A 26,237-nucleotide genomic window follows, 5' to 3' on the forward strand; every position below is an offset into this window, starting at 1 on the left:
ATTCATGGGTATCACTCATATGGTGGAAATGCACCCAATAGGCATGTGCCAATAAAATTGGAGAAGAGGACAGCAAGACTTTGTAAACAATACGGTACAATGCACTATTTATTTATTTAATTTTTTTTCAAAATAACTACTTAACCCAGGATTGACAAATCCCAGTGAGTTCCAAGTTTCCAAGATCATATTAACTGTGACTTGTTAGTCTGGATCAGCAAAGATGCACAGGAACGAGGCTCAGAGCAACAACAAGCAAAAACTCATCACCATCAACCATCTGATTACATCAGTCGCCTGTCAGGAGTTTGCACGCTTTCAAAATGACCCCGATTCATTAGTGTCAAAATGTTTAAATAGTTTCCACCCACGGTCTAATCCACGTCAAATCAATAATTTTATGCAAATGATAGATGCAGTTTAATATTTGATCCTGTAGTCATGAAATGCACATGCACCAACGCAAAACTGAAAATAAGGCTGTGACTCACCTTGTTGATGCTGCCGGCCTGTTGGGCTGCACTGAGGGTGGCGTGAGCCCCCATCTGCTGCCCCCCCGCGGTGAGGGTCTCTGCCAGAGCACTACCCGCTCCTCCTGGTCCCGGTGCTGCTCCCTGCATTGTTGGTCCCTGATACTGCAGGCCCGCCACCCCCGCCCCCCTCCCTCTGCCGGCTCCGGGTCCGAGGCCACCGTTCATCACCTGGCCGGGCTGGGGCTGCCCCCCCTGGGCCAGCAGCCCGGCGTGGCCCTGGGTATTGTTCATCATGGCCTGGTTGAAGCCCGCTGCGTTCAGGCCCATTGTTGCAGTATTGTTGTTGTTGTTCTGTCCTACTATTCCAGTTGGTGTTCCAGCTTTTTGGGCCTGGGGGGACGGGTGGTTGTTGGGGGAGCCTTGGCCGAGGGGGCTCTTGCCCAGCTGAGGCCCCAGACCGCCTGGTTGCGGGCTGGCCGAGTTGAGCCCCGCGCCTGTGAGACCGGAGGTGCTGCCGGCCCGGAGGAGCTCCGACAGCTGCTTGTGCTTGGCGGCTGCGTCCGGGACGACGGGGGTTCCGCCGCCAAGGCCTGCGGGGGCACCGCCCGGTCCACCGGCTCCGGGTGCTGCTCCGCCGTTTGAAGGCATCCCACCCATCAGGCCTAAATCTCCGCCGTTCGGGATCAGTTCGTCTGGAAGGTCATTCTCCAGGTCATCCCAGGACAGTGATCCCAGATCTAAGAGAGAGGAGAGAAAATGTTTTACTAGATTTCAGAAGAGTTTGTTTCAGGGCTGGGTGGTACGACCAAATTTTCATGTCACTTTTTTTTTTTTATCATATCAGTTTCACGGTATAGACGTTTTTTTTATGCAAAAGTGGGCTTACCCACATATTCTTCTAATGGGAGAAGAATTAATGCAGAGCATCGACTTTAAATAGCCCATTCTTCTGTCATAAGGACTGTGTAGTGTTGTTTTCATGTCCACACAGGTTAATGCAGCACGACCCCTCAGTGTTTTGTTTTTTTTAAAGACCACCAAAACCAAACATTTATTTTTTGACATTATTAACTCATTGAGTGCCAACCACGTAATTTCTCGTTTTTCGTTCCCATGCGTTGAGTGCCAAAAACTTAATTTTACGTTTTTTGCTTTTTTTTTTAAATTATGAAAATAGACACTTTAACACACCAAAAAAAAAGTTACTCGCCAGACAGATTTTTTACTAGCCAAAACCAACAAGTTGCTTCACTATTGTATTTCGACATCACTAGTTATATAGCAGTCATAGTAGTACCATATAACAGTCATCCTGTTCTTCTCAATCAATTGTGCTCTGTAGACGATGACCTTTCAACTTTTCTGGAATAACAGTAGCCTATGTGTGGCGGCCTGCCACAGGCTCTCACAGAAAAAAATAAAATATATCTTTTTTTGTTTTTTGATGACTTTCTTTAATGGAAGCCGCTTTTTGGCCGCTCGTAAACGTTAAATGCGCTATATCGCGCTGATTGTACAGTGTTCAGATACCACCCCCCACCCCCCCGTCCGCCCTCGGATAGTCCGACCACCGACTCCGGCGTGCTAACAGCTACCAGCTACCAGCTGTGCTACAGCAGCTGACTGAACCTTTTGGAGCCGCGGCTCGGCTCACGTTAACTGGGCTCGGTGCGTTCCTCTCGGTCAGCTGTGAAGCAGTGGTCTGATAAGCATGATGTCAGTGACGTGTCCCGTTATGCGCGACTAAGTTGTGACATTGTCAGGTGACTATAAGCTTATAATACACTGGGGGAAACCCAGGAAACAGAAGTGGCGAGACAGCTAAAAATCTGTCTCGCCACAGAGGAATCTGGGTCGCAAATGGCGAGTGGCGACCGCTAATTTCAAGCCCTGTTTATCTTACACGAGCCCTTTGATCCAGAAATGCAAGTGTCAGAAGAGCGACAGGCACAAACAGAGCACCTTTCATAAAAGACGCTCTATCTCCTTTTCTAGAAAAAAAGCAGGGATTTTGGTGAAACCCAGCCATGTTTAAATTGAGTCTTCTCAGGAACGGAGGCACGTAGTAACAAACGGTTTGTGGCCATTTGAAGCAGAAAGTTTCACCTTTCAAATGAGCCACAGTATGTGTTGGTGGCAATAATATAGAATACACTGTGGCTCTACAAAAATCGTCAAAAATGGTCTAAATTGCCGGTACACTTGACTAAAACTTTGGAAAGGAGCGCGGCACTCAATGAGTTAACATGTCAATGTAGTGTTTGGGTTCTGCTACAAGACGTTTCAGCAACAAAGTCGCTAATAACTGAGCATTTTAGATTTGAAAATGCAGTTTCAAAGTCTGAAAAAGTTGGATTTGGTTTTTCAGCACCCAGTCAGGTTTAATACATCAGAATTCCTAGCAACCAATCCTGTTGATTTTTTTTTGCATCTCATTTGTTGTTCACTGTGATGGTGACACTTCACATCTACTTATACAGCTAGATGTTACAGTGCAGTATCATTGGTAGGCATGGCCGAGAGGTGTTATTGCCGCCTTGAATGCTCTCTCTCGTGCACGCGCTCTTGCGTGTGTGCACAGGTCGCACTGGAACACTAATAAATGCTAAACGCACTAAATCGCCAATTATACAGTGTTCAAATTACCCCGCGATTATCTAGCACGCCTGTTTTGGCAAAACGGTTCCCAGCTAAAACACTTTCCTGCTGCACACGTTCTGGGTGGTGCTTGGGCTTTTCACTGGTATTGCGGTACATGAAAAATTCATATCATAACAAAAATAAAAAACGGTTTTCGACGAACCGGTATACCGCACAACCGTAGTCTGTTGGTGATGTCAAGGGTGCCACGCTGAAAATGAAGGAATTCACTATAGTGTTCTCTGAATTATACCAAGTAAACACTGCCACACGTGACGATAGGTGTCAAATTCACCAAGTACCCTCTCCTTGTTCACAAGCACTCCAATGGTGGGGGTATTAAAGAAGCAACATGCTATCCGGTGGTGCACTGTGGACTTGTCCCTACAGCACAAGACAGAAACAAGACGCAGTGTGATAATAAGAGCACCGCTACTGGCTGACAAACACAGTGTGACAACGGAGAGAATCCAGCAGCAACTCAGGGTTCCTGCTGAGCGGCGGTGGAATATTTGTGTCGCACCATCCAGAGGTGTGAGCGTAATGCCGAGCGCCTCCGGAGCCACGATTGGTTTGAGATTAAGTGATTAAGACAGCGAGAAGAGACCGGGGAGGTGTGTGTGTGTGTGTGTGTGTGTGCATAAGGGGTGTCCTCGTTCAAGAAAACCACCTTTCTGACTAATCGATGAGCAGGACTCGAGAGGATAGTCTGGTTTAATGTCCTATGTCTTTTTATTTATTTTTTTATTTTGTCCAAATCAGGAATACAAACCATCATCTGTAAAACACTAGTTGTTAATTCTTCTTCAGATACTGAAACTGTAAGTGAAAGTGTAAGTGTTAATACAGTATGTGACAAAAGGAGAGTTGACTGTTTTAATTCAACTGTAAACAACAAACTTTTTATGATGAAGGTGGCGACATCTGAGATCACTGACACTTTTCATCTACAGATATGGAGCTGACATGTCTGCTCTGGAGGAAGTTTATTACCCAGAGGTTAAATGTCTATTCCGTAATGTGCAGGACACACTGGCAAGGAATAATCCAACCACTTTTACAAATACATACGATTTTTAGGTCATCTGGTTAGGTTGGTGAACTGGACTCGTTAGGTTCTGTGGTGACGCGCGTGCAGCGACCACCTCGGGTTTGTTATGCGTCAGTCAAAACATGGCAGAGGCAGCAACGGCACTGGAGGATGAAAAGCATGTTTTTAAAAACACACAACCGCGGATCCAAACATCTCACTCGGAGAATCAGACGCTTTTTCACGTTACCATCTTGAGAAAAAGCTGAGCCCATTATCAGCATTCATGTCTGTGGCTTGTCGCACCATGTTTCACAATTTCCTGCTGCCGCGCTGCTGAAGGTAGCGAGAGCTGAGGAATGTTACTTTCCTAGACATATCCTAATTGAATCAAGTTATCACTTAACGTAGAATGAGCAGGGCCTCGGTTTTATTCCTACAGGACGGGACAGAGCCGGCAGACACTCTTCACACCAGATTTAGTACATATGCAGGTCTTTTTAACCCCACTAAAAAAGAGATTGAGTCATTTCAGTTTGCCTTTCTGTTTGGACAGACAAACAACAGTAAGGAGCAACATTACCTTTGCAGTTACAGAACACACACACACACACACACACCGAAGGGGAGGGGATAAGATTCAAAAGGTGAGCTGCTAGCTGCAGTGAAGACTGGTAAAATGGATTTCATTTAGGCTCTTGCGAGTGTCGGATCAGAGTGAGAAGCTTCAGTCTGTTATTGTGTGTTTTAGAAGCTTATTCAAGGTCTGGCACCGGGCAAAACACAATCTCAGCAGAAGGTGTAGCCGTTGTGTTTCTGGTTTAACAACAGTGTGTTGGACAGGTGGCGAGTCTGTTTAGAGTGGCCGTGCTCTTAAAGACATCACAGCACGGAAAAGAAGCAATTGACAATTTTCTGATCGGATCACACCCCCCCCCTGCTTTATTTGCAAATGAATATGTGTTGGAGCTAGTGTCCGAGGAGAGGGAGAAAAAGCTGGAGGAGCTGAGCAAAATGATGCTCTGCAGGCAAGATGTATCCATTTAACATAGTACAATGTTTTCGGTTCATAATGCCGCTGTATTTGGACTGATTTGACAGTGGCAGAGTCAGTTGTGGACATGGTCCTGTCCTGTCCAGGAAACATTTGTGTTCACATTTGCAAAAAAATGTGGCCCAGACCACTTCCTGATGTCCTCTGAGTGATCAGATCTTAAACATGTCTTGGGTGTGTTCACACCAGAGGCTGACATTTTCTCGGGATTCCCGTGATTCGGGAGTCAATTTATTTTTAGTCACCTGATTAGGACGTGACGGGAAAAATGTAAACGGGAGTGAACGGGAGCGGGAGTCAACATTCAAAGAAGCACAAGCCAGGCAGTAACCCGGATGGTGCTCTCATAACAGTCCAAAAGTTGAGTGTGTGGACCAATGCACACTTCACACCCTCAATGATCACTGTCGTGGCTACGTCACTCGGTTTTCCACACACACGTCATTTTAAACGCGTGTGTGTGTCTCGTGTGCAGGCGCAGCTGACAAATATTTAGGCTCTAGACGGACAAGCAACAACATTAATCATAATTTTATTTATTTTATTTAGAAAATTGACCGGATTCTCTCGCCTTTTCTGTGCCCGACTTCCTGTCTGGTACGACCTGGTCTATCCAGCTTGACAGACGGCGCTCTCGGCGCTCGCGGCTCGTGTGAAAAATAGAACTGAACCGATCTGAAGTGCTGCAGGCGCGCGCACTGCGCTTCAGAGTGCGATATGTGCGACCAGGCAGACCGGTTAACATGTGTGCCTATCTGAAACTGCCTCCGCTCCAGAGCGCTGTGCTTTGGTTCCGCGTGCAGTGCGACCAGGCTGTAAGAAAATCAACATACTGGTAGGCAAACGTTTTCCGCCAGTATGAGGAGTCAGCTAACGCGGCGGCGGCGTAATTGCCACCTCGCAGTTAACAGGTGATACACAAGCAAAAAAGAAAGAAAGAAAAAGAGAGAGGGAGAGAGAAAGGACGAGTAGGGCGTTCATTATCGCTAATTGAAATAACAAAACAAAACGGTAGATGTGGACGGGACAAGATTGAAAAAAACACTCCCGTGTGAGCCTCTAGTTCACACCCGTTCTTAGAACTCACCAACTGTGACCTGATCACCTGAGACAGATGTTAATATCAGGTCTGAATGGGGTTATGACAACAAAAGCCAGATGTTGGGCATTGTTGTCTGATGTAAAAAGGGGACTAGAGTGAGAGAATCACCACCTACTGTCTGCTGCTGCCTGATGTCTACACTGAGTCAGGATCCTGCCTTTAATGAGGCTACAAGGCCTACACACTGTCCTGAGTAAACACAGTCCTCCAGATCTGCCATGCTCGGCCGTTATCTGTTCCTTGCATCATGCGGGCAGCAGGCTCCGTGTGGTGGAAGCTTGTTTAAGGAGCCGTCACTCACTCCGCTCAGCCAGCAGGCACATGGACGCTCTCGGAGCAGCGGTGTTCAGTTCAACCACATGTGCTCAGGTCCTGCATTAATTTCAGAATGGACACACACACACACACACTGCAACCTTGCCCCCAGGCTCCTTGGCTGGAGACCAACGATGCAAAGCAATGTTTTGGTTAGGTAGCGCCACATGCAGTCAGGGGAGCCCCGACCATGAAAGGAGGGGGAGGGGAAACTTCTGCCTCTCCTTTCCCTGCTTACATTCACTTCCTTCTTATGCTCCTTTACTTGATTATCCTTCTTCAACTGACTGATCGCCACAATGATCTTTTTCCTGTTTTATCCCCCGTGGCTCCTGTCTGGAAGTTGGTGACTATAAATACCCGCAAAAGCAGCCCCAGCAGGGGTCCAGACTAGAGCTGTCTGTCATCTGGCCTTGGGGCAGAGTGTCTGGACTGGGAGGGACAGGTGCAGCATGGCTCCTGGCAGCCTTTCACTTACTGTTCACCATCACAGCAATAAGAGAAAAGGGAAAGTAACCTAACCGCTGCTTTTCAACAACACTCTAAGGGTTACCTTGGAGTCAGTCGTCACTCTTGAGGTGGTTTACCTATTCAAGAAATGTGACAATGGAGGGAAGTATGGAGAGAAAAAAAAAATCTGAAAAAGCTAATAAGCTATCCAACTTCAGGTTCTTTCCACTGGCCGGTCAGTCCAATCATGTAAAGGCTTGACACCACTTCCAGCAAACCCCTAAGCAGCACACCAACCACAGGGGCTTTGTTTACATTCCAGCCAGCAAGTATACATCAACTTCAACCCATCAAATGTGAAAGATTAATTACATCTGGGAGTGGTTTACTGACTGAAATGTTTAAGTTAACTAGGACTTGTGAGGCTTATTGTTTGATCATTTAATTAATGGACTATTTTTAAAACTATGTGATGGATCTTATTCTCACTTTAATTACTTGTATGAAATAAAGTGAATGTATCATTGGGTCTTTAAAGAGCAATTTTACAAATTCCCGTCCCATTTATACTGAATGTGATATTTAAAAAAAACATAATTATCACTGTAGGGATTATTTTTCAATGAACAGCAGTGCCTTCAAAATAAAATCAGCAGCTCATTGCAGCTACCGGAAGAAGAAATTCAGGCACGTTTGTCCAGTTTGTTGAGTTCAGCTATGGGATGGCAGCAGTGCTAGTCAAACTCTTTGACCCAGAGTGGAAAATTACACCTTGATTACCAAAACCAAATTGGCACAGGCATTCGTGGTTCCCATGGGATGGATCCTACTATGATACTGGAACTTTTTATTATCAGGACAAGCTTTTCACTTTTGCCTAACCAACAACCCAGTCCCATCATGCTGAACGGCAGCATGTAGCTTTATTACACTAAATGTAAAATGATTGAACATAAACTTAATGCACTGTGATAAGTTTCATTGTATTGCATCGGAAGATTTCATGAACTTGGCTTTTCCCCTGCTCCACCACAATCATATATTTTTCACCAGTGTGGAAAGAAATAGTGTTTCCATTTTCATCATCTAATGACAAATTTGTTTCATGTGTTTCATAGATGCTTGTTTTAAGATTCTTGATGAGTTTGATTGTGGTATAGCAAAGATGTATCTTTAAAGACTCATGTTAGATAGCATGGGCTCCAAAATGTTTCAAAGGGAAATCTTCATCAGAGGTTTGGGCGGAGAGATCTGTCAATGTGCGTCTGTCGTAGTGAGGAGGAAGCCTGGACAGGAATCAGACTCATCTTTCTCACAAAGGGACAAAACACTGATATTGCAACCAACACTTTAGAGGTATAGTAACCTTAATAGACCTTTGCTTCTATCTAGGTCTTCTGAAAATGCACAATGACATTTAGTGACATATAATCATTAACTGAATCAGCAGGATGCTGGGCGCTTTGGGTTCACTTGCTTCCAACACTGTGTCAGACTTTCCAGTGTTTTAATGGAAATCAACAACTTTTGACTGTTAATGTATCCAGGATAAACAAAGTGATCATAAATGATTATGAAGGATTTACATAACATTTTATATAACTGAATATTCAATCCTGATTCTTGCAGATTGACACAGGATATAGACATTACTGCCTTTAGAAATGAGGGGCCCACTTGTCCACTTGTGTCTGCTGACTGATGATGATCTCCCAAAGATTATGACTCCCAGCTGACACAGGGTGAGGCTGGGTTACACCCTGGATCGGACAGGTCGTCAGTCCATCACAGGGTCAACATATGGTGACAAACAACACACATGGACACTCGCACACATTCATGCCTATGGTCAGTGTAGAATCGCTATTCAATCTAGTGTGCACGTTTTTGGACTGTGGGGGAAGGCAGAGAACCAGGAGAAAACCAATGCACACACAGACAGAACATGCAATCTTCACCTAAAAAAAAGGCACCATTTTTAGACAAAGTTTGTATGTTTTCCATTCTTTAAGCACTGGTTCGGGCACCGTTTAAACACCTGCACCGTTTCAAAAGTACCAGTTTGGCAACGGTATCAGATGAAACCTCAACGATACCCATCCCTACTTATGATACTAACAATTCACAACACACTTTATCTTTATTGCAGCTCCTGCAATTTGGTTATTGCAGCCCTACTTTAAATCTGCTGTAATTGGAGTGTGTTTTTAATTAAAACGTGCATTAAAAATTCAGTCCTTAAATTACAAAATTTAGGCTACATGTTAAAGCAGATATCAGCTTCACGGCCGTTTCGGCTAATGCTGCGTTCAAGGCAGGCTTCTGAAACCGTAAGTTACAGCTTCAAGTCACAACTACGACTTGGTAGCGTTCCAGGTAACCCGTAGCTCGTGTTTTTACCATCCTGTTGTCTGTGAAAGTTCCCTATAACGGCCACTCGTAACTTCCGACCCGTGAACTCGTACCAGATCGAACTGGTATGACTTCACAGGAAGGAAAAACACAAAGTACGAGTTTCTTTGAACGCACCATGAGTTAGCAGCCCCCGCCCTTGTCAGGCATCAATTGGTCCTCGTGCTACGTCACCACATTCACGCGCATCCCTTGGCTGCACACACAGCCCTTCATGCCGTTCTCTCTCCTCATTGGATAACACTTGTATCCCACAAGGAAAATTTTCTCCTCGGGTTACAGCAGAGCAGAGTGACGGAGAGACTCGTGTTTAGGCTGAAATACTTCATGTAAGTGATTGCTGACGGAAAATAGGACTATTTAGGACTTATATTAACAAAAACATTCCACTGATATCTGCTTTAACTCAGTGAGTGCCGCGCTCCTTTCCAAAGTTTTAGTCAAGTGTACCGGCAATTTAGACCATTTTTGACGATTTTTGTAGAGCCACAGTGTATTCTATATTATTGCCACCAACACATACTGTGGCTCAATTGAAAGGTTTAACTTAATGCGTCAAGTGGCCACAAACCGTTTGTTTCTACGTGCCTCCGTTCCTGAGAAAAGTCAAGCTAAACATGGCTGGGTTTCACCAAAATCCCTCCTTTTTTTCTAGAAAAGGAGATGGAGCGTCTTTTATGAAAGGTGCGCTGTTTGTGTCTGTCGCTCTTCTCACACTCGTATTTCTGGATCAAAGGGCTCGTATAAGATAAATATATACAACAATGGTTGTTCTATTCACAAAACCACCAGCGGGGGCGGGGGGGGCGCCACTAAACAACAATAACACAGACGCACCGTGCCGTGTCACAGCTTCTCCCCGCGGAACGTGAGTGTCAGTCGGCCACAGCGCCGCGGGAAGACCGGTCCCGCCGGTGGTCGCGGTCCTTCTGTGGTACGGGTCGGTGATGCCGGTCTGCTTTGGCCCAGAGACCATCAGATTTTACCACGGGAGGACTTTGGGGAGGACACGGTGTTGCTCCAGATGAAGACCGGGCGGACAGTCGGCTGAGAGCTTCCTGGTTCAGCTCCGAGCTGCTGCAGCCTCGCGGGTGAGAGCGGAACTCGTTTGCAGAAGCCGAGTTATGATAAAAACTTCCAGATCATGAGCTGTCATGTGACTTTGATCGTCATCTATTTCAGTTCTCCTCGTCGTAGAGTCCCCAAATTTACATATAATGTGTATTAAAGTGTCTATTTTCATAATTTAAAAAAAAAGCAAAAAACGTAAAATTACGTTTTTGGCACTCAACGCATGGGAACGAAAAACGAGAAATTACGTGGTTGGCACTCAATGAGTTAAGTATGACTTTTGTTTAAGGTGGCACTTTGATGATTTATAATATAAAATGAAGTTAATACTATTTCTACAGCAGCAATGGCAACGTTGACAACAGTTAAGTCGCTACGAAACTCTAAAACGTCAGTAAAGTAAATCATATCTGACATCAAATTACTCTGTTAAAGCAGAAGTTTTGGCTAATGCTGCGTTCCAGGCAGGCTTTTGAAACCGTAAATTACAGCTTCAAGTCACAACTTACGACTTTGTAGCGTTCCAGGCAACCCACTCGTGTTTTTCCGACCTGTTTTACCTGTGAAAGTCGGCCATTCGTAACTTCCGACCGGTGAACTCGTACCAGATCGAACTGGTACCACTTCACGGTCGGAAAAATACGAGTTTCCTTGAACGCACCATAACAGTCCTCGTCCCTACGTCACCACATTCACGGCGTCCCTTGGCTGCACACACAGCCCTGCATGCCGTTCTCTCTCCTCATTGGATAAAAACCGTAGGATACGATAAATGTTTTCTCCTCGGCTCAGAGCAGAGCAGAGTGACTGACAGACCCGTGTTTCGGTCCAAACACTCTATGTAAGTGATTGCTGTTGGAAGATATAACTATTTAAGACTTATATTAACACAAATATATCACTTACTTCTGCTTTAAGTTTAGAAAGAATCAAAAGCACAGACATCAGTCAGTGTCGGTACTTCCCCCTGTCCCCAGTCCTCCCTCTGCTACTGGTGTGATTCACCGCCTGCAGGTACCGCTGGAAGGGAGATGGGGGTTGTTTTGTCTCAGCCAGTAGCTCTGTTTACAACAATCTGCCACATCTTAAGATTGGTGGCAAACCAAGACAATCAATTAGACAACAGACAGATGGCTCCAGGTTATTAGTTGAGCCAGTGGTTGTGTAAAACATGCCTGGAGACTGAGTGCAAAACACTTCTGTAAATGCTGCTTGAACAGGTGGTTGGTGACATCTTCACCTCACCAGGTTCACCGTGACCACCAGAACCACGACACTCTGCTGTTTTCTCTAGATACAAGTGTTGTATGAAGCAAATCCACAGCGCTGCCCCCTCTCCATGCTCATGACCATCATTCCTCCTTGCTGCTCCCTTGCTCCTCTCTCCTCCCTCACTTACTGGACAACAAGATTCAACATGTAGCTGGCATTTTGTTTACTCCATTTTTTGTACAGCTATTTCTACTAGGGCCCGACCGATTTATCGGCGAGCCGATTAAATCGGCCGATTATAGCCCGTTTGAAACTAATCGGTAATCGGCCAAAACTCGCCGATTGTCGCCGATATTTTCAGGAATAAAATGCAGGGAATAAAACTTGGTTTTACTTTGAAAAGATTCCCCCGCACCGGCGCCGACCTCATGACAAACTCCATCCACTACCACCTCAGTCACAGCACACAGCAGAGTGACTGATCTGTCTCAAAACCAGTGTTGCCACTGGCTTTCTGTTTCCCTTTTTTTTTTTTTTTTTTTACCGCGGTCGGGTTGTGAATTAATTAATTAATGCTCGTCTCCGGCCGTGTTGGGTCCGAGATTCAACAAGCCGGTCGGGGTCGGGTTTTACCGTTATATACCGGCACGGCAGTATGCTCATTTATCACCAATAAACACAGTAGATGAGGGAGGGAGTGACTGAGCTGAGGCTGTGTGACGGGTGGGGGGGTCCGCGGCGTGGAGCATTGTGGGACTCTGACTGCAGCGGGGACTATCATGGATCCGCTCCGTGACACTGTTTGTAGACTGACCGCCGGTGAGCGCTTTGACACGGTGCCGGGCACGGCAGCAACCGCTTCCTGTATTTGGCCCTTCAAAATAAAAGCCCATATTGATTTTGACTTCATTTTGACAAGACAGGGCTTCAAATGTTTTTTTTTTTTCATGCAACCAATCGACCAATGAAATTTTAGTCGGCTAATGATTTTTTGGTCGACCAGGCAGCCCTAATTTATATATTATATAATATATATATAGATATATTATTATAGTAATACAATTTTAAAACTTAATAAAAAAATAATAATAATCGGCCGATTAATCGGTTATCGGGTTTTTTCCCCCCTAATAATCGTAATCGGCATCGGCCCCAAAAAATCCATATCAGTCGGGCCCTAATTTCTACATCATAACTCTACAGAAACTTCACAACAGTTTAAAAGATGACATATTTGACACCCGTCTGAAAGGTTGTGTGAAAATATGATTAGACTAAGATGTACGTATGTGTATATGTTTAGTCTAGACTTGATGTTCACTATTTGGACAAGCAAGTGAAGCAGTACCGTTGCAACTTACCGTAGTCAAGTAAGTTGCCGCACCCTGTGGAGCTCACTAGATTTGCTCTAATTACTAACCGAGGATCTTAAAGGGATAGTTCACCCAAAATTAAAATGTTACCCATTATCTACTCACCCTCATGTCGACTAAGGGCTGGGAGAAGTTTCAGAGTCCTCCGTGGCTTCTCTGAGTTACGGGGGGCTCCGCGCATTTCTCATGTCGGGGCTTCAATACAAGAGGGACATTACAGACGAGCATTATGGAGGTATTTGGAGGTTTTTTGATGTGTCTTTTTGGACGAAGAAAAGTGAGCACCATTCACAACCATTATATGGACAAATACTGCTGCGCGGACCCCCCCGTAACTCAGAGAAGGCACAGAGGACTCTGAAAATTCTCCCAGCCCTTAGTCGACATGAGGGTGAGTAGATAATGAGTGAAATTTGAATTTTGGGTGAACTATCCCTTTAATACTGGACTCGGAGGTAGTGCTGACAAAAAAACAGTTAACATCAGCCATCTTCTCCACCAGCTGGGAAACAACATACAACTTTTCTTGGTCTTGAAAAGGCTGCAGCATTTATTGACGGACACACTGCAGGACGTACTGTACATGTGCTGCCATGCTGAAAGCTCACTGCAAAACTCTGACTCTGCTCCGCTCATACTCGCTGCTTCACCATCACATTTTGGCTCTATTTCCCAAAAGAGCTGCACTACTGTAACAGATTTCCTTTAACATACCGGTAGCTGTCCTTTGAAGAATAAGGAGAGGGTCTGGGAGGGTGTGATGCATACAACAAGTTAGTTCCGACCAAGCAATCCGATTGGTCAACAAGACATTCAGAACGTGCTCAAATTAGCATGACAGCATGCCTGACTAAAAATATTAGTTTGCCATGTCATGTTGTTGTATCCATCTCCATGGTAACCATCCATTGACTCTTTTTTTTTTTGTGCAACATTACGTTAATCGTGAAAATAAATCACAAACTAAATCTGTAAACTGCCCCTTTTTAGCCGAGAGGCTGTTCCCTTCCATCTGTACAGTCAGAGAGACACTAGTTGTGACCGTGTTTTTTCCTTGGATAAGACAGAAGATATTATACCTCTATGTTTTTCTGTCTCTATTTTTCACGACTTTTGGGCTTTTAAATAATCTGGAGTAATCAAAATGTTTGACTTTCCAACACGATACTGATTAAGTTCGGGAAAGTCCCAGACCGTGATAAAACATAACGCCAGCTCAGAGTTCACTCATCTGGGACTAGAAAATCCTTTCTGTTGCTAGGTCGTTACTAAGGGTCGGACTATTTGCTGTAGAGGTAAACTAGGTTCCATTACACATAGGGGTCCACTGACGTGACTGATTGTGTTTCAGTTATTAGTCGGACCCCATGTATTCCCATGGAAACGGGACGCACACTCGCAAATTGTCCATCAACATGAATATATTTTGATGATACATTTTATTTTGTTGGTAACAGTTGTATAAGCACAATATTACACTATTATTATTGTTATTAGGCTACTACATTATATATTATTATTGCTTAAGTTGACAACTCAAACAATTCCAAGGTTACACTGGGTGTCGCACAACGTACAAGTGTGTCCATTCTTATTGATGATAGTGTGAAATTTAGCAGCAGCACTCGATGTAGCAGTGGTGGTGTGCTGCTGCTGAGTGACTATAAGGGAAAACACGGGGCCATAAATACAATTTATGGGCCGCTGGAAATAAATCAGTGCATGGGAACAGTGTATTATCAAACTGATAAAGTCAACAGGGGCTCATTTACATCCAGTGGTTATGGAGCAACATCACCATTCTTCCAAAACTATGTTGGCCAAGTGAAAATAAAACAACCATTGACTGGCTGAGCTACCTTTTGAGTCTCTCCCAAAGGAAGTATTTGGGTTATTAGATGCTAAACGTTCAGCTATGTTCACAATCTAGTTGCTACTTGTGTCTTTACTGCTGTTTGAGCAGGTAGAGTACCGTGGGTTTTTCAAACCTCCTCACAGAAAACAGCTACCGTACCTTCACTGACAATAGCACAGCAACACAGCAATAACAACAGTGTAAAGTTGCAGGCGTACAGTTAAAAAGAGAGCTCAAATTCGTTATAACGGTCTGTAAAGCTGAGCACTGAAAACACGAGGAGGTTTGCTCTGACAGAAATGCAAAAGATTTAAGTGTGAGGTGTGATGGACATTCATTGCAGGGTTTCCCCCAGTGTATTATAAGCCCAGCGGGCTGCCAGGTCTTACTTGCCCCACCGCCAGGCTAAGCATCGTTTATTTATTTATTTAAATCTGTTTTTGTACTCGTGATCAGGTGTCTTTTTCATCACCTGACAACATCACAACTTCGTCGCGCATAACGGGACACGTCACGGTCATTCACCTGATGTGAAAATGATCCGTTGTTTCATTTTTCAGCTCGCGTTTACACACGTTTGTTTTCACTCTGGTCTAAACAGTAGATAGATCGGTAGATCCGTGACTGTCTCATTTCCATGACGACTGACCGGAAAAAGACGCGTGTTATGTCACGTTTACGTGACTCCAGATTGTAAAAATCTGAGGAAAAAAATAAAAATCTCTGAGAAATAACACTAGACTTTAACAATGGAGACACCAGGCAGCTGTTTTTTAGTTTTTAGTGCAGACAGTTGATATTATTTATTTAAATAGTATTTTTATTATTTATTTATTTTTGTGGTTGATTGAACAGCATTAGTGCAATCTGTGAGACTCTGCTATAGCCTAGCTGGTGTTTAAAGTAGAAGTAAGCGATCCGGTGGTTTTGGCTAACTTCCTGTCAGCCGATGGAGTTAGCAGTCCCCGCCCTCGTCCCTACGTCACCACATTCACGCGCATCCCTTGGCTGCACACACACAGAGAGGACCGCCCCTTTATGCCGTTCTATGCCGTTCTCGCTTACTCCTGCCATCCAGTCCCCCCATTGAGCTGGCCAGCTCTCCCTGTCTCAACTATTGCTAACATTTCCATATTTCGCATATTCTGTGTCATAAACTGTAATCTGTTTGTCTGTAACAACATCTATTGCACGTCTGTCCGTCCTGGGTGAGGGATCCCTCCTCTGTTTCTCACCCTGAGGTTTCTCCGATTTTTCCCTGTTAAAATAGCCTAGAAATCTAGACGCACCCTAGCGGCAGCAAAAATATTTGCTCCGTAGGTGGGTCTAGAAACGAGCCATAGGAACTTTTTGAGTCTCTAACACCGATTGTGTTCACCAATCACAGCGCTCTATCTGTTTAGAGAGTCGTTGGGCGGGCTTAACGCGATGACGACATACATTTTAATTGGCTTGTCAGGCTAACGTCATCCTGCTCTTTGCTCTGATTAGTCGTAGCGCTACCCTATTGCGTGCAGAGGCAGTTTGAAAGACAGCCTTCATCCCGCCCCCTGGATTGAGCCGAGGTCTACCGGTCGTTGCCAGACTAGACATGTTAATGATATAGTCTGGCTTGTCAGGCTACTGTTAAAAGGGTTTTCTATGGAGTTTTTCCTCAGTCAATGTGAGGGTCTAAGGACAGTGGATGTTGTTGTGATGCCATGTAAAGCCCTTTGAGACAAACTGTTTGTAAAAAACGGGCTATACAAATAAAATTGCCTTGCTTTGCCTGCCTCTCTCCTCATTGGATAAAGGTTGTAGGATACAAGGCAAGTTTTCTCCTCGGCTTACAGCAGAGCGACTGACAGACCAAACACTCTATATAAGTGATTGCCGTCAGAAGATATAACTATTTAAGACTTATATTAACACAAACATTCCGCTTACTTCTGCTTTAAATATGTTACATAAATGTCTTATAATAAGACATGATAATGGTAATATTTTCACGTTTCCTGTCAACTTTTAACATTGATCTTAAGGCCTTATGAAATCATGCCTTCTAAATTCTATTACTCCATTAATGAATCTGATACCTACAGGGCCCTGCCACCAGTCAATGGTCAGGGTCAGGCCCCTGTCACAAAAAAAACACACGCTTGGGCAACAGTGGGCCGCTGGTGGGCCGCCGGTGCCACCCTACCACCGGGCTTAACAAGTTTTCTGGGGGGGAAACCCTGCATTGTGTTCACCAACTAAACACTTTCACTTTTTTTTCATGACCGTGTGCACAAAAAAGAAGTCTACAAACAGAAAGCTAATAGAAACCGTCTGTATTGCAACAAGAAAAAACAGGCTGAAACACAAGAAATGAGAGGCACTGAAAAATAATTACCATCCCAAAACTGCTAATGAGCCTGTGCCGCAAACTAAAGCAGCTCAAAACGAGGAGACGCTGTCATAAACACTTTATACAGTACAAGAGTGGGGGGGTTGGTGTGTCACTACCCTCCACCTCCCCTCGTCTGCTCCCCCTTCATTTTTCTCTGGGTTTTTCTGGTTGGCCGCAGGCGGAAGCATAAATGGCTTCATTAGCGGCTGCGTCATGAGCTTACTGTCTGCCTGCGAGGCATTAAAGATGCCATTTGTGCAGTAGTAAGTGAACGTTTGGGTGATGCAGGGGAGGGAGTTCATGACACATGGAGTTGACCTAAGAGCTCGCAAAGACATGCAGCAAATATTCATTAGTTACGTTTTAGCACACTTGTAGCTTTGATCGACATAAAGATGAACACTGAGGGGACAGAGACCGAAGCTACCCACACACAGCCCAACTTGCAGAAAAAAATGAAGTCTATTTGACCGTCAGCCTTACACTGATTAAAATATGATCAGAATACAGCAAGACTGGGCGTGTGTTAATAAATATTTGAACACCACCAGCCACTGACAAAAGTTCAAATGTGTCAAGACATAAAACCTATTACTACCACCGATGTATTTTGTGAAGACGGGGCAGCGAGGGGAGTGGAGGCACCCTGCAGGCTGACAGATGGCCTCAACAGACAGACAGGGGGCACGTGTTTGCTCTCTGCCACAACAATGAAGGGAACCTCCCCGAGCCAACACAAAACTTGACTACATAAAAAACATCTTAGGTCCACAGCCACCGCAAGCGCAAGTGTTCTCCCACACGTATAAGTATGCAAAGCACAAACGCTCCCTATAAAATGTGCTACATTACACCTCAAAACGGGGGGCATACGGCCCAAAGCGGGCTCTACTGCAAAAGGCAGAGGCCAAATGTCAGGGTAGAGGAGGGATGCTGTTCACAAAGCTCCAGGCACAACAGACGTCCGAGAGTGAAAGTCGGCTCTTTATCTGCAGTAATTTATGGCTAATGATAGTGTTGCCCGATGCCGTCCCATGGGGTCCTTTAAGTCCCCACTGCAACTGGCAAAAACTATAAAGCTTTGATTGATCGCTGCAGACATGTGGTGCCTTTGCCATGTGTTCTGGGCGTTCGTTGTTGTTGTGACCACTGTTCTTGGTCAAAGGATGTCCAGCTTCTTATTTCTCTTGTGGACCAGGCGAAATTCAACTCAACGGTGATGAACGCGTGTCATTTGATGCACGTGGTGCTCTAGAAAACCATTAACTTAGGGACACGCAGATATTAAAACACATATTTTACTTAGAACTACAGCTTTCCTTACAGCTATAAAACTTTTCCCCCATGGAAACATATGAATATGAATAATGAGGGCCCCATTACATTTGCAGACTACACTTTAAAGCACTCACTACAACACACTGAGTAAGTACCAGCTTGTGTTCCTGCGGCCGGTTAAAGCTCTGTTGCTCAATTTTTTACCAGTAGGGGGGATTACATTTTCAAATCCAGTTGACTAACAAACAGCCAAGTGCGTACAGTATATATTTGTGGCATATATACAGTAGCCTAACTGTTACATATAACAGCTTTGGTCATGCATACATGTACTTGCATTGACATTCATCTTTATTTCCTCTTTTAATTTTTCAGCAACTCCAACCAAAATTTTATCTGTAAGACATTCAACTTTTGCCAGTAACCACTTTGTCCGGCGCTGGACAGTGGACACCACTAGCACGGTTACAGATGTTTCTTGGTGATGAAGGTCTACGGGGTTAAATATGACCACCTGATACCCAACCAGACGGTAAATCTACAGCCAGCAAACCAAAACCCATGAGAGGCACACAGTTATGTCTCTGTGATTTCAGGTTTTTTTTTTTTAATATCAAAAAAGCTGACTGATGCAGGTTCAACAGTTTTGTATTATGGGCTGCCTATGGCTTAATTTAGTCAGCAAAAGCGTCCACTCATTCATCTTGAGTATCTCAACTGCTATTGCAAATGAGTCCCAAACGTATCCATTCAACACAGTTTGGCATACACGACCGGTTTCTTGGCTAAAGTTAGGTGTTTTGCTGTTGCTGAGGAAATCCACTCCAAACATCCCTTTTAACTCAGAAATGTATCAAATCATTTTCTGTCAAGCCGCCGAGAAACACCTGCCATAGAATATCATCATATCAGATAATGACAAGCCTGAGGAGAAGCACTGAAAATATGTTTTCCTCCAACCAGCCACCTCCGACTGTGTGGCAGGGGCGTGACCACGCATGTATGACAAGTATGTAACAAGTAACAACCTTATCTTTAATTAAGTTATTCTACACCACACATTAAATATGTTTGCCATGGGATGGCATACTGTGTTTTAGTCTTATTTATGCAGAACCAGTACTCCAAAAAGGGGATTTTTCTTACTGGGGATTTATTTGTCTACGTAGGGAAATGTCATAAGAGAACCTAGCACAAAGTGCAACACAATCGGCAGGAATTTTGGCAAATAAAACATCAACTGCATAATCAAAGTGGCCATACAGATGACAGTTTGTTTGTTTTTTGTTTATTGACATTTTCACACTTGACAGCTGAATGAAAAGCTAATGTCAAAGATTGTTTGTTAGCAACGCTTTTCCCTCCCACTGGCTACGTAGGCCTGATCATCATACTAGACTGACCTGAGCACTGAATACATAAATAAAATTTCATCTCTCGTTTAATGAATGGAACCACTTTAGCAGGGCCTGCCTGGAAATTTGATTAGCTACATTAGACGCAGATGTCTGATGCACATCATGCAATGAAATGAAGTGGCATCTGTCTTAGATGCTGGTGTGATTTTGAAGCCACCTTTGCAACATTTGAGTAAGTGAAATATACAACTAACATGTTACTGTGTATAGGCTACTATATAGATCACTACAGGGCTGCTGTACACCTCTATCTCTGCTGAACAACTATCTCTATTGGCTTATACTTCTATGGAGACTGACTACAAGTCCAGCATTTGAGAGACACTTCTCTTTGCTGACATGCACATGTCGACGAGTCTCACCTTAGTAACATTCAAACAGTCTAATGCACTAAAGCTACAAGAAACTAGACTTCCATTTATGCCTGTCCCGGAGCTGGCGTTGCTTTAATTGTGTCATATGTGTTCATTTCAACTACTTTATTTCTGGTTTGGCTGTGGGTGAATTGCGTTATAACTTATGAAGGAAGAATTAGTTACAGGACTGTTATTAGAGCCGTATAAGACTGTCATTAGTGTATAGACTAGTAGGTCCAAGCAAATTGCCTGCTGCTCACCACAGAAAGAAGACCTCAACACTGCAGCAAATGCAGTAAAAACACACACACACACAAAACACAATAACTATGCTAACAAACAGCTCACTGCACACTTCAGCCGACCTGGGCAACTTCAGACCTGGCTGCATTTGGGAGCCAATGTCACCTGGGAGGAAAGCTCCGTGCAAAATGTGAATGATGTCGGTGTTTACATGTGCAGACAGAGGAGAGCCGAGGCCTTTACCTTGTCCATCAGACGCTGACAGGGCAGGTGAATTCAGCTTCTGCCGCTTTGAGTTGGGAGGTCCGACGTCCAGCAGGTTTTCAGCCATAGTTGTTGTTACCTTGTCCGGCTGGTTGCTTCAAGATGATAATTACGGTAACTTTATGACAGGGAAGTTGTTCCTATTGATACGACCCTTCCCGGTGGTTAGCACATTAGCAAGCTGGCAGCCCGCTAACGTTAACTAACTGGCTAATAGCTGGTAGCTAATTGGCTGCTACCAGCTAAGTTAACCGTTAGCCTTAGCTACTGCTCGCTGCGAGAGTCGGTGTCTTTCAAAAGAGATCCAACAGCGCCCCGCTCCGCCACCGCCATTCACCCCATGATAATCCAACACCCAACACCCACATTATTATCGTTAAATAACCCAGGATAAAATGTCCCCCATGTAAAAAATCGAGCTTCAAAATGACAATCCGGTGAAATCAGGTGGATTGCTGCATTCCGGTGCTAAAGTCGTAATTACTAGATGTTCAAAGTGCCCATTTTGCGTGACGTCAAATTTCTTCATGCAAAAATCGCGCGAAGCTCCACAAAAATGCACAATTGCATAAAAATGCTGTATTTTTGCAAATCACTTCGAAAGTCACGATCTGCTCTCCGCTTGCCCACGGTAAACAATACTGCTCCCGGACGGCGACAGGGGCTGAATCGCCGCACTCTGAAGGGGAAATCAGATATACGGAGCTTTTCTGCCCAACGACCACCGATCCAATTCCCGTTTTTTCTCACAAAATGTCTCCGAGGTGGTGTTAAGACTTCGTTTTCGGGGGAAGGACGCTCTCATATCGCGGTAAGGATGCTCAATTTCTACGTAAAAACCAGTGTTGGACCGAAATCCTAATTCCGAGCCACGACAAGATGGCGGCTGTTGATTCCTTCGATACAAAAAAGTTTTTTTTCTTTTCCAGATCGGCTGTGGAGGGGGAGGGGCCGTGCAATCACGCCCTACGTGAAAACACTGCTGCTCTTCACCACCGGGGGCGCTACAGCACCGCCAGAGCTGCATACAAGTCCAATACATTTTCACAGTTTAATAATTACTCCATGTGTATTTTTTTTTCTTTGATTAAATGGTAAAAATAAATCCGTTCGTACATTATGGCTGCTTTATGTAGTATTAGCAAACACCTTATATTACTTTCAATACGACTGTGGTTCACTGTAAAGGCAGATATCATGGGATAACTTTTTAATTTAAAAAGAGAAAAGGTTTGCCATGACTAACATGTTATTACATGTTAAGTACATCAGACTAAGTCTCTCTTAGTGGCTGGGTAGATTACTGACTTTTTGGGGGTCACATTTTACTGATCTGTGTTATTTTTACTCTCTGTATGACTGCAGATATAAGGCAAAGCTTATTATACTTTTATATACACTATCACTATCTATGTAGTATGGGCTGTAAATATTTAGTGAAATACTCTATATAACACATTTCGGTCATTAGTTTCCTGAAAGACCTCCACCCTCTGGGATGATAGTGGTAAGCCAACATCCCATTGGTGTAATTTTCTTCAGGCCACCCTTCTGATTAAAAAAAACAAAAACAAAACAAACACAATGGCACTTGAGTCTGATAATCAAGCCAACGGTTTCACATAAACCTGTCCTCACTTTGTATTTCACAGTGCACTCAACTATTTTCTGCTTTGAGATTTATTTCTCTCATACTGGAAAAAAGAATAATAAAATCATTACACTCACACTTACTCAAATAGACACACATTGAATCAATTTGATAATATGTGTCTCTTTTCATTGTTTTCTGGCAAAATCTGACACATGCACATGTATAAAAAATCATATGTGACATAAAATAACTGCATATGTACAAACACTGAGTGCTTTGTGCAAATGTGTACAGATTACGATCATGTGTTGATAAATGATACATGGGTAATGTGCACAAAACATACATAATACATCTCATTCATAAACATGAAACAAATACACAAAGATTTGAAATCAAACAACTCTGTCAAACTCATGTCCCAGTGTAATTTAAAACACATATGGGTTGAATTTACTAGAAAATTTATAATGAAAACATGTGGAGCTGTCACCATTTAAATGAGTGATTAGGCAATGCTATTTTGCTGTGATGCTTTTAACAAGTGCTAATAAAACACTTTATGCCTTTATACCTCTTCCCTATTTTTCTGTCTCCGAGCAGAATAACACTTTAACAAATTGCGATGACTGAACGCCTAAAACATCTCCTCAGATGCATTCTTGATTGTTGTGATTGGAGTGCTTGACTTCTAGGAACACTTCTTTCCCTCTGGCAGAACTAAAAGAAAACGTGTCAGAAAGGGACAAAATCCAAGTAACTACATAAATAAGCAAAGCTTGGTGATGTGAGGAATCCTGTGTGTTGGCAATACATGCTTAATGCTCAACAAAAGTATAGAGAAAATGAAGTGAGTGAAACGAAATTAAAAGAGGAGAGTATGGTGCAGAACCAAACTACATTGTAGTGTAAAATAAGAAAACCATTCATTCACTACCATGCAAACAAGATCACGCTCAATTCTCCCCCAAACTCTATCACAGACCATCGAGTCAGCAGTGTTCACTTTAATATTTTATTTGTACGTGTGTACAGATGTGCGCTATTGGAGAGGTGGTGTGCCCATCAACCTGTGGGGTCCAACACCTCAAATCTACTCTGGATAGTTCCAGATGTGGATTGCTATATGGTGATTATGACCTGTGGGGGCCAAAGAAAATACAACCTTCCTTCATGATTTATACATGATAGTCTCATTTGTTTCCCACGTGGTTTAGTAGGTTTGGTGAAAATGAATATGTTGTTGACAATATGAATTGCAAGAGTACAAAGAGAGGTGATTGTTAAGAAATATTTGAAAAACAATGAAAAAAAAAAAGTTTTGGCCAACAAAGTAGATCTCATGTCATCATTAACTTCTTTGGATTTCCAGGATATTTATGCTATGCAATGGTATGCTACAGTTATCAAGACTATTTGATACAAATAATCACAGCTCACTTATTCCTAATTCAAAAGGCACTGGTTGTGTTCGTTAGCTTTGCTTTTTATGCTACAAATGTAGACAGCTACATATATAGAGAAATGGTTCCTCTTTTCTCATACGTAGCCTACTATCTGTGCGTCCGTCTGCGGCCGTAGTTTCTCAAGGAGAGATTCTTAGGCCAAACACTGACCTGTCGATAAAAGATGTGATGGTGATATGTGTTTTCTTTTCTCCCTTTTAAATAATGCAACTTTGTGCAGTGATTTCTCTACATATAAGGCAGCGACAGGAAAATCATCACAGTTAAACAGTGGCCATGTGGTTGACTGATTTCCTGATCATTTAACAGTGATCTCTTCTATTTTATTGACTGAATAAAACTTAAATATCTTTCTCAATCACTCACACACACACACACACGCACACACGCACACACACACACAGTCAAAGTACAAGCGGGAAGCAAGTGCAGGAGTAAAGAAAACGCATGAAGCAAAAGGAACTAAAGAGGTGCCCGGTGAACACCACCACATTAATCCAGGTGGGCGGAACAGAATCAGAATGAGAAAAATGGAAAAGAGCAGAAGAAAAATATGATAATAATAATGGAATTTGTCAAAAAAAAAAAATGCAGCAAAACCTGCACAACGACCATAATTTTGTCAAACATACAATCATAATCTATCCTAAATTATGACAACAGCATGATAAAAAACTTTCTGAAAACCAAAGTACTCAAAAAATACAGTCATACTTTTAGGCACCACAAAAACAATCAGCTAGTTTAGGTTGCACTGCACCTATAGATCACTCAATTAAAGTGGCACAATTTAAGTATATTGATACAGTAGAGGCTCCTCTCAGTGGTGAGGCTGTGACAGGATCAAAGTTAAAAGTCCCACCCCTTCAATAGCATATCACACAGCTAAAGGCAGACAATACTGAACTACTGAATAAATCTATGGTGATGGACTGACCAATAGTTTGTTTTGTATTCTAGCAAACGAAGGCAACAAATGGAAAGTCACTAAATGTGAGTCTGAGGTTTTTACACACACAGTATTGTATAAACTCTATTATGCTGTGTGCTCTGACACTTTAACCAACAGTAATGTGGACCACCCTTTCATTTATCAAGAACGACACAGTGATTGTCCCTCACAGTCCTACCGAGTGCTACTCCATCCAAAAACCTTTGGGTATCAAACTCTCACCCCGCTGTAGGTTTTAAAGAATAAATGTGGTGATATTCTGTATTATGTATCTCTTTGAATTAATCCTACTAACAAGTATCCAAATCTTTTCTGTGCCACAGAGCTGCACTTCTTTTAACTTTTCCCCACATACACTGTCCTGTTGCCGTTAATACTGAGTTCTGCACCAAATTGCCATCGAAAATACCACCCCCCCCTCCAAAATAAATCTGACACTGTTTACTGACCTGATGGCCTATGTGTTAAGGTGCTGAACATTTACCACAACATCCCCGATTCATATACTATAACGGGGGGACATTTGCTCCATGTCAATCCCCATCTCCCTCTCTCTTAACCTGTTCCCTGTCATCACTTTGCTGTCTGCTATAATTAAAAGGCGTAAAATGTCTCCCTAAAATTCTAAAATCTGGGCTGAGAGCCACAGACAGGAGAGGGAAGTCTGAGAGTTACAAGATGCATTTACACGCATATTTGTTTGTTTTTTGGTCTTCATGGCATTATTTTTGGCAACAACAAAAATGCAACGTTACTGTTAGCCGAAGGGCTGGGTGTGAAAAGGTTTTAGATTGCTCTTTTATACAGCTTAATAGCTTTTAATTTAGCCAGTGAGTTAGCTCCAACAGAGTGGTTCTGACCCAATGAAAAAGCAGAGTGACATTGAAATAGAGTATTTAAGCATACTCTAGTAGGAATACATGTACGGCAGCAGAGAAGTGGATTATAGTGCAGGATAGAAATTCCTATAGATTCCAATTTAACCACTGTCAGCTTAAGTTGATCACAGTCACCATATATGTTGTTTTTTTTTAGGACAAACCTACATTTTTTCCAGCCACCATTCAGGTCTACATGGGGTGAGTGTTTCTTACTCAAATGTAGAGTATCACTTTAAGTACATTTAAAGTGCCTTCCTGCTTTTGTGACGATCTCACTTTTAACCACCATTTCTTCCAAATCTATATTCCCTTATCTGGTTTTGTGCTTTTGGTTGTACTTGTTGTGAAAGACAAAGAACTTTCAAATCTTTCACACGGTAATAACTACCAAATACAAGTGGTCGAGAAAATGCTGTGCAAGACCCGT

The 26,237-nt window shown here is 43.3% G+C and overlaps 1 protein-coding gene across 3 annotated transcripts in view; it reads right to left on the reverse strand.

The window, feature by feature from the left end:
* Positions 1–21,806, reverse strand: part of crebbpa (CREB binding lysine acetyltransferase a) — a 52,576-nt gene extending 30,770 nt beyond the window's left edge. For all 3 annotated transcript variants that reach the window (XM_083981689.1, XM_083981688.1, XM_083981687.1), the window contains exons 1-2: positions 20,897–21,806; positions 492–1,210 (exon numbers count right to left, since the gene is read on the reverse strand). In XM_083981689.1, the coding sequence (XP_083837815.1) occupies positions 492–1,210; positions 20,897–20,984 (807 nt within the window). In that variant the 5' untranslated portion in view covers positions 20,985–21,806. The remainder of the gene's footprint in view (positions 1–491; positions 1,211–20,896) is intronic.
* Between the last annotated feature and the right edge of the window lie 4,431 nt (positions 21,807–26,237).

This window comes from Trachurus trachurus (assembly GCF_905171665.1).
Source record: "Trachurus trachurus genome assembly, chromosome: 1".
In the NCBI taxonomy this organism is placed as follows: Eukaryota; Metazoa; Chordata; class Actinopteri; order Carangiformes; family Carangidae; genus Trachurus; species Trachurus trachurus.